We start from the raw sequence: 14,913 nt of genomic DNA, 5'->3' as shown, positions 1-14,913 counted from the left end.
GGGGGGAAGGCAGTACAGTCATGAGCTCAAAGCGACTATTGCTCGCCAAGCAGTCGGGCGGTAATGTCGCCCATGTACGCCTCCTCGAGCTCGTAGTAGCGACCGTTGTTCTTATCGATGCCCACAAAGCGGAACGCGTCGACGACGGCCTCGACGTCGAAGCCCATGCTGGTGAATTTGTCGACCATGTTCTTATTATAGCCGTCGTATCTGTCACACACGCACGTCAATCGAGCTACTTGGAAAAACAGGCAAAGCACACATACCTCGCTGGGTCGTCCTTGGGGGCCGCGGCGGTGGCGGTGCCGGCGGCGGCAAACTGGGTCGTGTCAATCTGGCGGCGCGGGGCGGCGGCGTACTTGACGGCCCATTCGTGGGCGACGAGGGCGAAGCGCTCGGGCTGGTCGTTCATCATCTTGGCGACCTCGGCGTCCTGGGGGTCCTTGGAGTTGGGGAACTCGAGGAGCATGCGGAGGGAGAGGAGGGCCGTCTTGATGGTCTGGACGGGGGACCAGCCGGTGGTGAGGGTGTCGAGGCAGATGGCGCCCTGTTTTTTTTTTTGTTAGCAAGTCAGCAAGACCAAATGCTGTCATCATGCTTGACCGTCTCACGTCGAGCGAAGCGAGGAAAAGAAAGAAAAGACAGAGTTGCTTCCGCCACTCCACGTCGAGCGAAGCGAGGAAAAGAAAGAAAAGAAAGAGTTGCTTCCACCACTCCACGTCGAGCGAAGCGAGGAAAAGAAAGAAAAGAAAGAGTTGCTTCCACCACTCCACGTCGAGCGAAGCGAGGAAAAGCAGAAAAAAACGTACGGTTTGGGAGGAGACGTTGGGGTGCCAGATCTTGGTCTTGAAGCGCATCTTGGGCGGCTTGAAGGGGTAGCTGTCTGGGATCTCGACCTCGACCTCGTAGGTACCGCCGGCGTAGGGCGTGTCGGGCGGCGCGGGGAACATGCCTACGAGGTGTCGCAGGGAGACGCCGTCGGCGGGAGCGGCAAAGACGCCCGAGTTGTCCTTGTCGGACTGGATGTCGGCGAGCTCCTTGGCGACGCGGCGGTCTCTGCTGGTAGTCATGGTGGGGGGAGGAGGGGAGTATTATCGCTCGGTGAGCTGATCGGATGGTCGACGGCGGTGGTGGTGGGCTGGGGAGCTGAGAAATGGCTAATGCGAAAGGGTAAGTAAGAATGAAGAAGAAAGAGGGCCAAAACAAGAAAAGAGCTGGGCCCGACGATGGCAGCAACACACGCGATATGTATGTTTGGAGAAAAAGGTAGAGGTGGTCTCGCTTGGGGTGGAGGGGAACGGCTCATAAGTGGGACAGCATGGAAGGGACCGAAAGGTACCAGTAACGCAAGACGGACGGGCTGGACGGGTTTGGGGTGGCTGAAGGTTAGTGAATGCCTGCGCTGGCTGGCTGGCTGGCCGCCGCTTGGTGACGTGGATTGGTTGTGTGTGTGTGTCGCTGCGCCTCGATAAATGCGCCCAGGCATTTTTGGATTTTTTACAGCGAAATGGCAAGGCTGGGGGTTAGATTTCTTGGCAAAAATTTTGTCAGATTGACGTTGCGTTAGATTTCTAAAACAGGCATCAAAGCCTGATAATAAAGGACAGCCCAAGAACGTCATTGGGCTTTGGGTGAGGCCATAGGTAGGCACCACCCTGACTGACCTATGTACCTACCCGGGACGAATAAGCTGCATCGGATTACTGCGACGGATCAGTGCCTGGGAGTCGGCACATCACTACTGCTTGGACTTGTAGTGAATAGGTGCATGCTCTTGTATTGTTTGATTGATCTTTTTTTTTTTTCTTTTTTTCTTTTGCCGAAAGCCGAGTTTACTTTGCCTGCACATCTGGTTGGGACCCTGAACCGACAAGGTACTCATGTACCTATGTGAAGGCTGCGGCTGCAGACGACCATGCGCCCGGCTGCCTAATCACTAGGCACAGCAATACTCCGTCACCGTGATGAAGATCAAATTGCATACAAAGAAATCAAAATTCACCAAAGGAAACTCTTTTGTTTTCAAATAAGCGAGGGACAGAGGCGAAGACGGCTTATAGCCACTGTGGCGGCCACGAGCGCACATGACGTCAACTAAACCCAAACCCGTCATGGCCGGCTCAGACATCACCACCTGAGCACGCGACACCACTTGCAAACACTTTACCTCTTCACTCCACGACGTTTTCCCCATCGTGCTTTATCGACTTGCGCCGCAGACCGTGTGCCAAACAGGCCTCACGAAGTACTTTATTCCTGTGCGGCATGTAGCACGACCCACCGCCCAGTTTTACTACTACTCTTCACGCCCGTCGAGATGCCCTCTCGACGAGCATCCGCCAACGTCTTTTTCCGACAATGGATCCGGACCGTGTGGCCCGACCTCCTCGCCATGGCCACTGTCGGCGCCGTAGCCATGACCGTATGTCGCCCTCACTCCTTCATTCTCCCGTCACACTAACCTTTTACCCAGATCTACTACGCGCCCATCCCGTCCACGCGCACGTTCCCCATCACCTTTGACCACTCGGGCGACATTGTCTACCCGCAATGGGCCTACCCCTACCGCGGCTGGATCATGCCGGCCAACCAGGCCGGCGCGCTCTCCCTCGGCGGGCCCATGCTCGTCTACCTCGCCGCGCAGGCCCGCGTCCGCAGCGCCTGGGACGCCAGCAACGCCGTCCTCGGCACCGCCTGGGCCGCCCTGCTCGGCTCGCTCTTCCAGGTCGTCCTCAAGCAGCTCATCGGCGGCTTCCGCCCCTACTTTCTCGCCGTCTGCATGCCCGACCCGGCCCTGGCAGCCCTGCCCGGCCACAACACCACCGGCCTCAACGGCGTCGGCTTCCAGCGCGTCATGTACACGACCGAGATCTGCACCCAGCCGGACCCCTGGGTGCTCAAGAACGCCATCACCTCGTTTCCCAGCGGCCACGCCACCGCCGCCTTTGCCGGGTTCGGCTTCCTCTTCCTCTGGACGCACGCCAAGCTCAAGGTCTGGGCGGACCATCGCCCGGCGTTTTGGAAGCTCGCGCTCACGCTGCTGCCGCTGCTGATTGCCGTGACAATGGCCTGCGCGCTGACGGTGGATGCGGCGCACAACTGGTACGACATTGCGGCGGGCGCCACGATTGGCATGGCCATGGCGCTGGCGTCGTACCGCTCCTCGTACGCGGCGGTTTGGGACTGGCGGTATAACCATATCCCGCTGCTTCCGGGACAGCCGTTCTCGTACGATGCCGAGGGCGAGGCGGACCACGTGGCCATAACCATCTCGCAGACGGCGGGTTGGGGCGCGGCGAAGACGAGCTGGCTGTCGGAGGAGGAGCCCCGTGGCAGCGGTGCGGTGGGCAGACGGACGTTTGGCTGGCACGATGGCGACGATGCACATTCGCAGAGCACGTTGGCAAACGGTGCAAGTTCACAAACCGCGGCAAATGCTGTGTAGCTTGATTTGCTGCTCTCAAGTTGAGAACGAAGATGGCTTGTCAATATAATACTAATAATAAGCGACGTCAAGTACGTGAACATGGTAATAAAAGGAAACAGAATAAATAATAAGTGCCTGCCACTGTACAAAAGAAACCATACTACGTCAGACGAAGCAAACAAGACGAATGTTACAAAAGGTGTCATCACCAAGCTTTAATGCTCTTCCCGTGCCAGTCTCGCCTTCTCCTCCTCTGCCGTCTCATACTGTGCTTCCTGCGAAGCCACCTCCACAGCCGCCTTTTCATCCGCATGCACATCCTCATCCTGCAACTTCTCACTCACCACCTCCCGCGTCATCCCAAGATTCCCATCCTGCCGTCCATCCACCGCCCTCAGCACCTCCTGCAGCGCCGCGCCCTTGCCCTCCGGCCACGGCACCTCGCCCTGCAATATCCTTCCTGCCGCGGCCCTCTCGCCATAAAACACCGCATTCGCATCCCCGCGCGTCACCATGACCGTCCCGTCCACCTGCACGCCCGCCCACAGGCCGCGGCTCTTCATGTAGCTCCACATGGGCCTTGCCGTCCTCGACAGCGCCGCGTCCAGGCTCCCGCCCGTGCCTACCGGCCCGACGGCGACAGAGGCCGCGCCGCCGAGCGACACGCGCGGCTTGGTGAACGCGGCGACCTGCGCGGGCGTGTTGAGCACGCACACGCAGTCGTACATGTCGAGCCCGACGGCGAGCCCGACGCCGACGGTCGACACGACAAAGGACGACGGCGCGGACCAGCAGCCCGAGGGCAGACGCGCGACCACGAGGCCGGAGCCGCCGGCGAGGGAGCCGTGAAAGGTGCCGGCGCGGAGCACGTTGAAGACGGCGAGGCCGGCGCAGCGGGCGAGCACGGCGGGGGGGATCGTGACCATGGACTTGCGCGTGATGCCGAGGGGATGAACGGGGGCGTCTGTGGAGGGCAGGTTAGGTGTCCCAAGCGCTGTGAGCGTTGTTAGCATCGGATTTTGCATGGGAGATAGGGGAAAAGGGAGAAAGTACAGGTAAAGGAGTGTAGGATGCGGGCGGCCTTGTCGCATTCCTTTTCCACGCTCGTCGGCCACCAGCCCTCGGCGCCGACCACGTTGGCGGCCTTGTTGAGCGGCCAGCCGACCTTGGAGCTGACGGAGCTGAGATGCTGGCTGAAGCGACTAGACCTCTTCTTGCCAAGCTGCGAGGGCTGCTGGTCGGCAGCAGCAATATTGTGCTGAGATGTGGAGGAGGCCTGGCGGCTGACGATGGGCTGGACCGGGGAAGGCTCGGAGGCGACGGACTCGGCGTATGTGGGAGGGTTTTTCGGGTTCATTTCGGTGGCTTGTGGAGTTTTCCCTGGAAGCATTTTCTCTGAAAGTAGATGCGTAGTGGTCATTGTGAGGATGTACAAGTGGTTTTGGTTGGCAAGCAGTATGTGTGTGGAGGTGACCGTGTAAGTGATTGTGTAGGTGGACTGAGTGGTACAGGCGCTTTGGTGTGTTTCTTGTGCAACTGGTAAAATGAGACCAACTTTGTTGTATTCTCATGAAACAGAACCAAAATATACTGGAGTATGCCCTCTTTTTATATATTTGGTTATTCACCTTCTTCTGCTGCCCGTGGACAGCATCACCACCCTCGGACTGCTCTCGCACTCGTCTCCCACTAGCGCGTGCGCTTCGCTCTCGCGCGCAGTTGCCCGCGAGCGCCGAGCTTGGAGCTAATCATGGCTGAGCACCTCGCACTTCGGACCAGGCTGCGTAATGCGGCCACGAATGCTCTTTAACAGGGATTCAGGAGCCAGCCTCGTCCGCTGACGAGTTGCAAGTTTATTTTTAGCGGCAAGTCGTTTATCAAGTTTGATCCCCTTTTGTCTTCAAGCAGAGGATAGCCATGATTACAGGGAACAAAGACTCTTCTAGTTTAATACTTAATTCTAAAGCGACTAATAATAAGCTGCCAAAGCCACGGTTATAACCTCTATTTCTTTTCAATACATCTCGGGACCTGTTTTTTTAACTGGATTCCAATAGCCACCATCGTCGTAATCCGGATTCCAATAAACATTGTTCGCTTCAGTTATGTTGACACTTTCGCAGTAATTCCAACAGTGCCGACTCATACTGAACGCCGCCCCTTTGGCTGCTGCAAACACCGCATCTTCGGAAACGAGCAACTGCACCGTCGGCTTTGGCTCGAGCTCACCACGGTTGTTCGTGTAAGGCTCCGGCGGGTGCTCATCGCAGTGGGCTTGTGCGCCGCGAGTCACCGCTTGTAGTATGGACAGAACCTTTGGGTTCGTCACTGCTTCGCCGCTTGCGAGTATCGTCGTCGGCAGACACGGCCCTCCGATACAGTGTCTGACGGTAACGCTCATTTGCTGCTGAAGATGCGCCCAGTACGTGTCTGGGTTTCGGCCATCCAGCATGTTCAAGCCCGCTTCTGTGTCTATTTGAGCTCTGGCGCCCCAGGAGAGATGGAGACAGCTGTCTGATTGCGCCGAAGAGTAGAGAGCGTCGTTTGTTAAACTGGCATCACAAATGCCAATTAGTTTTGCGTGCATCGTTGCTTCCACATAGACATCTTTACGTACCTAATGTAACAGAGGCGGCGAAACGAGCCCCAGTGTCCAGCGCCAACGCAGTAGGATTCTTTGCAATGCTGGCGGCCGTTGGCAACATTGACCGCGACGGCCTCGCTCACATGCAGGACTTCTGGAGGTCGATTTGCCGCAGCTCGCGTCAATCGGAGCGCTCGTGTGAAGACGTCGTCTCCCTGCGTGGGATAACTGAATATCTCGAGCCAGGGAGCCGCCAGCTGAAAGTCCCGAATGGGCTCCCCTAGCCGAGACTCGGACATATCTGCAAGCTTGTCAATGTTTTCAGCAAGCGCTTCCTCATACGAGGGCAAAACCGCTTGACCATTTATCGCAGCTTCCATGGCCAGCTTGTACTCTAGGCTTCCGTCGACTTTGGCCAAGTTCATAGTCGTTCCATTTCGAAGCCAAGCGACAGCTGTTCTGGAAGCAATGTGTGAGCAATTCATTCAAAGAAGTGACAGTTATAAATGAATACGTACAAGTATGAGTGTCCCAGATGAAAGCCCACAGCAAAATCACTGTCGTCCCATCCCCTTCCTAACCGTCCCTGGAAATCTTCCCAACCAGCCTCGAGCTTCTCAGATTCTCTTCGCCGCAGTATGCCACTCGGAGCAATTCCCCACAGAGTCAGGACAAAAAGGACAGCCACAATCGCGGCTTTCAATGTGCGTTGTCTTTTCATTGTCGCGAGATGTAGACCTATCCTGGCGCGGTCTTCGCACTGCTCTACGGAGGCCATTCGGCGCCCCAAGTTATTTTGTAGAGCAAGGGCAATTATAGTCACCAAGGCAATGCTCTTGTCTATAAGCGCTTCACCGTTCCATACTTGATGGATTTAAAGCGCCGTTTATTTGAAAGTAGATAATTGGAAAAACCTTTCTTTATCCTGAACGTATTGTAGTCAAGAACAGCCGGGGGACTAGCTCACTGGTGGTGGTCGTAAAGCTATTAAAGGTTCAGGTGGGGCAAAAAGGCAAAAAGCGGTAAGTGTTAACCGTATATATAATGTATATATAATAGACATACTATACGCTTATCGGAAAGCTTATCTATATACGCTATATATATACTAGCAGCTAGCTCTATATATGCCCCTAGCTATAAATACGGTATAGAAGAATTCTTATACTATAGCGTAAAAGACAGTCAGAAAATTAAGTGAAGAGATAATAAGGAGAAAAATAATAAAGCATATAAGCCTTATATATACTATATATATACTAGTATTATATAATAAAAATCAACTTTAATATTATTATATAATATTATTATTAGAGTTAAGCGCGGTAAACCTTTAAGGGTAGCTATTTTAGTATAATAAGGTAAGAATACCCTAATAAGGCTCTAGGTATATACTAATAATATTAAGGACCTATTCGCTAATACTCTTAAAGACGATAACCCTATAAGCTTTTTTAATATCCTAAAAGAGATTATTAAAGAGTCTAGGCTTATACTTAGTGGGTATAGAGTGTGTACTATAAGTGTTTATAAAGTGATTAATTATATTACTCTTCTAAGCTATCTAAAAGTATTAATAGATAGATTAGTATATATTATACTAAATATATCCCTAATATATACTAGTAATAAGGTTAAGGAAGTGATAAACTTTATATAAGAGTAAATAAGTATTATAAGTAATACTAGGTATATATTAGTATTATACTTACTATCTACTAGGTATAGTTTAGTTTAACTTAGGTTAGTAAATATATAACTGTTTTTTTAGTATTCTTATAAGTAAATTCTTTAAGTGTATAGATATTAAGTATATACTGACTAGAGATAGGGAGTAGATATTTAGAAAAGGAGTGTAGGTATAGTGCTAGTATATAGCCTTTAAATATACTAGAATATAAGTCTACTTAAAAATCAAATAAGATCTTATAACCTACTAAGACGACTAGAATAATAGTTTTAACCTAGAGAATATTAGCTATATACGCTAAATATATACTATAAGTATTAATACTATAAAGATTAACGAACATATATAAATAAAGATAGAAGTAGTATACCTAGTATATAAGAAGATATAAGATAGTTTATAACGCCCTTATTAGCTACTCTCTATATTAGAAGACCCTAAGAGTCTACTAGGTATATACTATAAAGAGTAACTAATAACCTAGGTCTAGACTAACAGGTAGTACTTTATTAGCTGTCTATAAATATTAAATAAGGCCTGTTAGCATATATAGCTCTAAGTTATTATTAGTAATATTAACCTAGTATATCTTTAGTATATAGTTAAGTATAGGTTATACGAGCCTAAGGAGCCTCTATATAATACTTACTCTTTTTAGGATGCCTTAAATATATAGAGAAAGGACTATAGTAAGTAATAAGAATATATAGAATATAGAGTAAGTATATACTAATAATATATAGTATTTTAGTATAAGGATATATCCCGCCTACGTCTATATAGTTATTATATTAAATTTAACGTCTATATACTAATTAATAACTGCCGTTTCTCTTAGTATATATTTAGTATACATAATATCTATACCTACATTCTACCGCTACTAAAAAACATACTATAAGATATTCTTAAACATCTTATTTATACCCTCTTTAAGCGAGATAATTTATTATATCTAACTGCTTATAAGTATTATTCTATACTATTTAAAGTATATACTAATAATATACCTTATAGGGAAAATATTTTTAAGCCCTTTACTTAATAAATTCCTTAAAAAATATAAGGCTAAGAATATTTAGAGTATCTATCTAGTATTAAATTATAAGGATAAAATATATATAATACTTATATATATATAATTCCTTAAATACCCTAAGGGTAATAATATTATAGGTAAGTGCTATTTAGAATGTTATAGGTATATATACTAACTATACTAGGTGTATAATAAGAATTCTGCCTTAACTAAATCTGTAAGCTAAACTAGTAATAGATATATAAGATTAAATTCTATAGCTCTAAGTATTAGATTATTATATGCTTAAAAAGCTAGGCTTTTACTACTTAGAAGGTAAGATATATATAAATTAATTTATCTTTTAAGATAATTTAAAGGAAAGTAAATATTTTTAGTATTTTAAGCTAGAATAACACTTCTAATTATAAGTATATACCTAGTCTAAATAATACCTATCTCTAACCTATATATCTAGTTTATAAAATATATATTTATACTATAATAATAATTATAACTATAAAGGTATATACTAATATAAGTAAGTGCCTAGTATATACCTAAGACACTACTAATCTAAATAGATGTTTATAGTAATGTTTTAGTGGCTTAGTGATATTAGTGGCTTTAGTATACGCTAGCACTATCTTAAGTATATACTATATAGAAGACCTCCTTTTATATTCTATATAGTGACGATAGATATAGATAGGAAGTAAGTATATAGTAAGTAGCTATATAGTATATATAGAGAATATAGCTAATATTATTAGGACTTAGTAATTACCTATAAAGTCTTAATTTATAATAGACCTAGTAAGAACATTTAGAGTATATACTTATCTTCTACTAGGTATATATCTAATAGAACTAGCGATATAACTATCTTAATGCTCTTAATAAGTATATATATATATCACTCTTAGACTTACTATCTACTAAGATCTATAATAAGGAAGTATATTAGCTTATTAAGGCACACCCTAAGAGAGTAAGTTAGTTTAAAGTAAAAATAGCTCTTTAGGTTATTACTAGGCTTATTATAAGTGCCTTAAAGGTGCCTCTAAAATAGCGATTATATACTTAGAAGAATACAAATATTATAGAGAGTAGCTATTAGGAAGACTACTCTGCTATAGGATAGCACTATAGCCTACTATTAGGTATCCTAGGGCTATATTAGTATGTGCTAGAGAAATGCTTTAAGGTCTAAATATAAATAGACCTAGGAGTAGCAGTAATATAGCATAATTAAGGGCCTGTTGCCTATATAAGCTAAGTATATCTTTAACGAGATACTACTAATCGTATAGTATAAGATTAACGTATCTCTTAGCTAAACCTACCCCTTAACTTATAGAATCCTTACTATGTTTAACCTAAAGGCTTAAGCCCTATGTTAGTATATGCCTCTAATACACTAATAACTCCTATCCTATAAAGATCCTTATAACCCTCTAAGCCCCCGTCCTTAATAGGTTCTAAGTATATACCGGCAATCTTTTTATTATAATATATAATATAGGCTAATAATATAGGCCTATATAATACTAAGAATATATATATAACACTACCTACTTTATTACTATAAAATATACTATAAGAAGATACGTAGATATTAGTAGAGTATATATCTATATAATAACTAGTATATCTATAAATATAGGGGATAGGTACGCCCTAGCCCTCCTTAGCAGTTAGTAGGTATACGCCTAAAACTAATAGGGTATTAACTATATTATTAGAGTCTCTTATAGTACTAGTACTAGTTAGGTATATAACTATAATTAAGCTTAATAGCCTATTAGATAGTAATTAGTTAGAAATAATTAATCTATCTATAGTCCTAGCCGTAGGTATATACTAGGATAATAATCTATTAATTATTAGTATAAGAGCTTTAATACTAAGCCGTATTAGACTAATTACTAATATAGATTATAAACTAGTAAGTAATAGATATAATATAGGTATATTCTTAGGACTAACTTTCTCTAGGAACTAAAAACACTATAATAATAAAAACGGGATCGCTTAAGCTTATTAGTAACGTGCTTACTACTATTAATTTCTTAGATATCTCTATAACTAAAACGGCCCTAGTATATACTAGAGATAGATTAATTTAATAATGTTAAGATTTCTGTACTTCTTTTATAGTAGAAGGTAGTTAGAGAGGAGTATAAAGATCTTATTTAAGAGGATATTTAATATATAAAAGAAAAGTGTTAAAGACTTAAATAAGGTATATACTTAAGATAGTTTTAAAAGATACTTAACTAATTTATATATAGGAAAGGAAAAAAGAATAAGCTAGTTTTTTTTTATTTTTTTATACTAGATTAAAAATTAGATATTAAATAAGTATATACTAGGAAAATACTAAGTGGCTTACTTATAATAACTTTTATAAAGCCTAGGTAGTCTTTTTAGGTAAAGTAGTTATATAGTATATACTCTACGACTTATTAACTCTTATTACGGACTTTATAGAGGTAATATCCTTAGGTATATACTGACTGCTAGCTATATACATTCTAGCTGTGTCCTTAAGTGAGGAGTCTGTGTTAATTGTAGTGTCTAGTTGACTGTTATCTAAGTATATGCTAGTTTAATCCCACTCTAATTATATGCTTATAGGATCTAATATGGGAGAGACTAGCACACTATAAGTATATATATATAGTGTGTTAAATATATTTTTAAATAATATCTATTAGAAACTTAAACGATAGAATTATCTACTATATTCCTATATAAATACTAGGTCTTATTAGCTATAAGATTATTAGTATATACGTATAATATAAATAGTAGATATTTATATAAGATACTTAAGCTTAGTCGTTACCTTATATAAAAATGAGGTCTTTAGTAGGTTTTTTAGCTTATATTAGTACTAAGTATTACGCTAACCGCTATTAAGAACCTAGGCGCGAATAGTACTACTAAGTATAAGTATATATTACGTCTATTCTAAAAGAATACTTACTTCTCTCTAATTAGGCGTTCTTTATCTAATATATTTGCCTTATTTAGGAGGCGGATATAGTAAGGATATACTGTTTAAATATAACAATAAAACTAAAGTATTTAATAAGTATATCCCTAATAAGCGCCTAGTATATATTAGGCTACCTATATTCATATTCTTAGTATATACCCTTCTATATATTCTACTAGTACTATTAATAATAATATTATAAATATGTGTGTTAACATAAGAGAGAATTTATATGTTTTTCTTCTTAACTAGTCTTAAAATAGAGTTAGTATATACTAATAAAGTAATATAAATATTCTAACTATAATAAAAGCTAAACTTTAATAAATTTAATATATTTATTATATTAATATCTATATACTCTAATAGAAGTTATCACGCTATCTTATAGGAATCTTAATAGAAGATATAAGGAGGAAGAGGGGTATATACCTAATTAATTTCTATACTAGGCGGGACGGATTATTATTAATCTATAGCTTATATATTTTTCCTCTATATAGAAATATCTTTATAGTAAGTATAACTTATAGTAAGTATATACTAGATTATAAAATAACCTAGTAAGTGTCTAGGGGCTGCCTGCCTACTACTAGCCTATATTATATATTAGAATTTTAGTATATATTGAAAAAGATAACTGCCTGTTAGAGGCTATATTACGCCTTAGGATTTTAGTATATACTGAAAAAAAGTTAACTGCCTTGCTGTACGGTCTGTAGGGTAGCCTGCCTGCCTTACGCTAGCTAGGCGTAGCTAGTAGCCTATAGCTATTTAAATCTTTTAGTATATACTTATAATATATATATAAGGGATAGAAAAGATTAGGAAATAACTTTTTATTTTTCAGTATATACTAAGGGTATCCTTCTAGTTTACTTACTAGGAATAAAAATATTACCGCCTACCTCTTAGTATATACTAAGTACCCTCCTAAAATTTATAAAAATAATAAAGTAAAAAACTATCTAAGTCTTAAAGAAAGGCTAAGTATATACTTAGGCCTTATTAGCGGCAGCCTTCTTAGAAGGCTAGGCCTAGCGTGTAGAGGTGTGTATAGCAGCTATTAATTATTAGAATACTATTAGTATATACTTAGCGTACTACTTACTAGGGGCGGCACCCTTAGTGCTTATAGCCGCCTTATTAAGGCGGCGCTTCTTTAATAGGGCTATTTATTAAGGGTTAGCCTAGAACCTTATAAGTATATACTTAGATACTTATAGGGGGGGCCCTAGGAGGGGGAGGGGGAGCGGTCTAGGATAGCAGCCTATTCCTTATTAGTATATACTTAGTATATATTTGTAGTAATTAATACTTACACTATAACCGTGTTTACGTAGGGTAGTCTACGCCTAGAAAAAGTATTATTATCTTAAGTACTTAGTATATACTTAGACTAAAACTTATAGTAGGCGGGGAGTAGTGGAAATAACTAGTCTTATTGCTAGTTATAGCGTGTTAGACGGGATTAACGTGACTAATATTAATTAGTATATGCTTAGCTTATTTATATAGGATTCTCTACTTATACCTTAGCCTCTAGAAAATCTATAATCTTTTAGATTAGGCCGTTAAGGGGACTGGTACTAGAGGTTATTAGCTTAGTATATACTTAGACGGTTTCTTTTACTTACCTAGGCTCGTCTAGGAAGGCGGCCCTTTTCTACTCTTAGGAGAGGACATATTAGAGGAGGGAGCTATTACAGGTCAGTATATACTTAGTATTAGCCTAAAACTACTTACTAGTAGGCGGTGGCCTTATTAGTGGTAGTTAAGTTATATTAACTAGAGGAAACGGCTACTAATATTAGTATATATTTAGAACTTACTTAGGCTTACTTATAGTTAAAGCTATATATCGTCTTAATATGCTTCTTTATCTATTTTTTTTATTAGCCTAGTATATACCTAGAAGATACGTAACACTTACTTAGCTAGAGTTACCTAAGTAGGTAATTATAGTGCTATATATAACGCTAAGCTTATTCTTAACGCTACACCTTTTAAGAATTAGCTAGGTATATATTTATACTTAGTATTACTTATACTATAGTGTTAACCTTAGTGATCTAAATTAAGCCTAAGAAAATTAGTTAGTATATACTTAGAATTAGTTAATAGGAAGCTTATAGAGGGGGGGGGGGGTGGCCTTTAATGCCTATATCGCCTAGAAAAAAATTAGTATATAGGCTTTAAGTATATACTTAACTTATGCTTACTATAGTGGATACTAAGGGCTATCTTATTAGGTGCCCTAATATAGTTAACTAGCTCCTAGTTAGTAAAAGTTGCTAGGTATATACTTAGTATATATTTAAGTTATTATACTATATAAAAACTTACTTCTAAAAGAATCTATCTATATTTATTAGTATATACTAAGTGTACTTTAGGAATAGGGGTAAACTTACCTTTAATAATAGCGGGGGGGCGCGTATAGTTATTATATATCTACTACCTATCTAGTCAGTATATACTAGGTGCTTGCTTTAGGGGCAGGGCCTGTATATAGAATTTGATAATGATGAAGAAGAGAGAAAGGAGAAGAGGAGTAGGATCTAGGTATATAAGTTAATTGTTCCTAAGCACTAGCTAGGGCACGTGAGGTATCTTAAAGGAAGTGAATTCATTATAATCTTTTTTATTATCTATTACTCAGATTAACTTTAGATTAGAGTAATAAAGAGGCATATACTAATTTGAGTGAAAAGGCGGGTACCTTGTATATATAGAGCATTTATAGCAGAGAATCATTTTTCTGCCGCTTTTTGCCCCACCCTAGCCTCTAATAGCTTCGCCACCACCACCAGTGAGCTTAGTGCTCAGAACAGCCTCAGGCAATCACGCGGCAGCTTGCCCGGTTCGTATCTTTTGTCCCCGCCAGACTGAAAATTTTAGCGCGGCCTGTACAGTTTCCGCCTCCGAAGTTCACGTCTTCCAGGTCTCGCTAATACCCTGGTGCAGAGTCCTTGACTCCAATCCGCGGATGAGCAAAAACTGAATACCAAGAATTAAGGCGTCTAACTACTGTATCCCGATACAGAAGTATCAGCCTAGCAGAGGCCCTAGTCAGGGCTGGCCAGTCGGAACTCGCTCCACAAATCACTACGTTACGGAGTTCAGGAAGCCTATTTTTACTTGGCAAAAACAAGAAGAGAGTAGGCAAAGTAATACTAGTAAAAGTAGA

The 14,913-nt window shown here is 42.0% G+C and overlaps 4 protein-coding genes across 4 annotated transcripts; 1 reads left to right on the top strand and 3 right to left on the bottom strand.

Moving 5' to 3' along the window:
• Window positions 1-35: 35 nt before the first annotated feature.
• On the bottom strand, window positions 36-1,070 carry LMH87_007361 (uncharacterized protein; the record flags this gene model as incomplete). Its single annotated transcript, XM_056192436.1, has 3 exons — window positions 36-210; window positions 267-547; window positions 810-1,070. 3 exons carry the CDS (start codon window positions 1,068-1,070, stop codon window positions 36-38), a joined length of 717 nt encoding a protein of 238 aa, XP_056060656.1.
• A 1,247-nt stretch (window positions 1,071-2,317) lies between these two features.
• On the top strand, window positions 2,318-3,445 carry LMH87_007360 (uncharacterized protein; the record flags this gene model as incomplete). The annotated part of the gene is made up of 2 exons (XM_056192434.1): window positions 2,318-2,422; window positions 2,474-3,445. 2 exons carry the CDS (start codon window positions 2,318-2,320, stop codon window positions 3,443-3,445), a joined length of 1,077 nt encoding a protein of 358 aa, XP_056060655.1.
• A 197-nt stretch (window positions 3,446-3,642) lies between these two features.
• On the bottom strand, window positions 3,643-4,847 carry LMH87_007359 (uncharacterized protein; the record flags this gene model as incomplete). Its single annotated transcript, XM_056192433.1, has 2 exons — window positions 3,643-4,421; window positions 4,481-4,847. 2 exons carry the CDS (start codon window positions 4,845-4,847, stop codon window positions 3,643-3,645), a joined length of 1,146 nt encoding a protein of 381 aa, XP_056060654.1.
• Window positions 4,848-5,441: 594 nt separating this feature from the next.
• On the bottom strand, window positions 5,442-6,732 carry LMH87_007358 (uncharacterized protein; the record flags this gene model as incomplete). The annotated part of the gene is made up of 3 exons (XM_056192432.1): window positions 5,442-5,979; window positions 6,045-6,470; window positions 6,530-6,732. 3 exons carry the CDS (start codon window positions 6,730-6,732, stop codon window positions 5,442-5,444), a joined length of 1,167 nt encoding a protein of 388 aa, XP_056060653.1.
• Between the last annotated feature and the right edge of the window lie 8,181 nt (window positions 6,733-14,913).

This window comes from Akanthomyces muscarius, chromosome 1 (genome assembly GCF_028009165.1).
Source record: "Akanthomyces muscarius strain Ve6 chromosome 1, whole genome shotgun sequence".
NCBI classification, from domain to species: Eukaryota; Fungi; Ascomycota; class Sordariomycetes; order Hypocreales; family Cordycipitaceae; genus Akanthomyces; species Akanthomyces muscarius.
The sequence above is the reverse complement of the archived record's forward strand: the minus strand, read 5'-3'. Positions and strand labels throughout refer to the sequence as shown.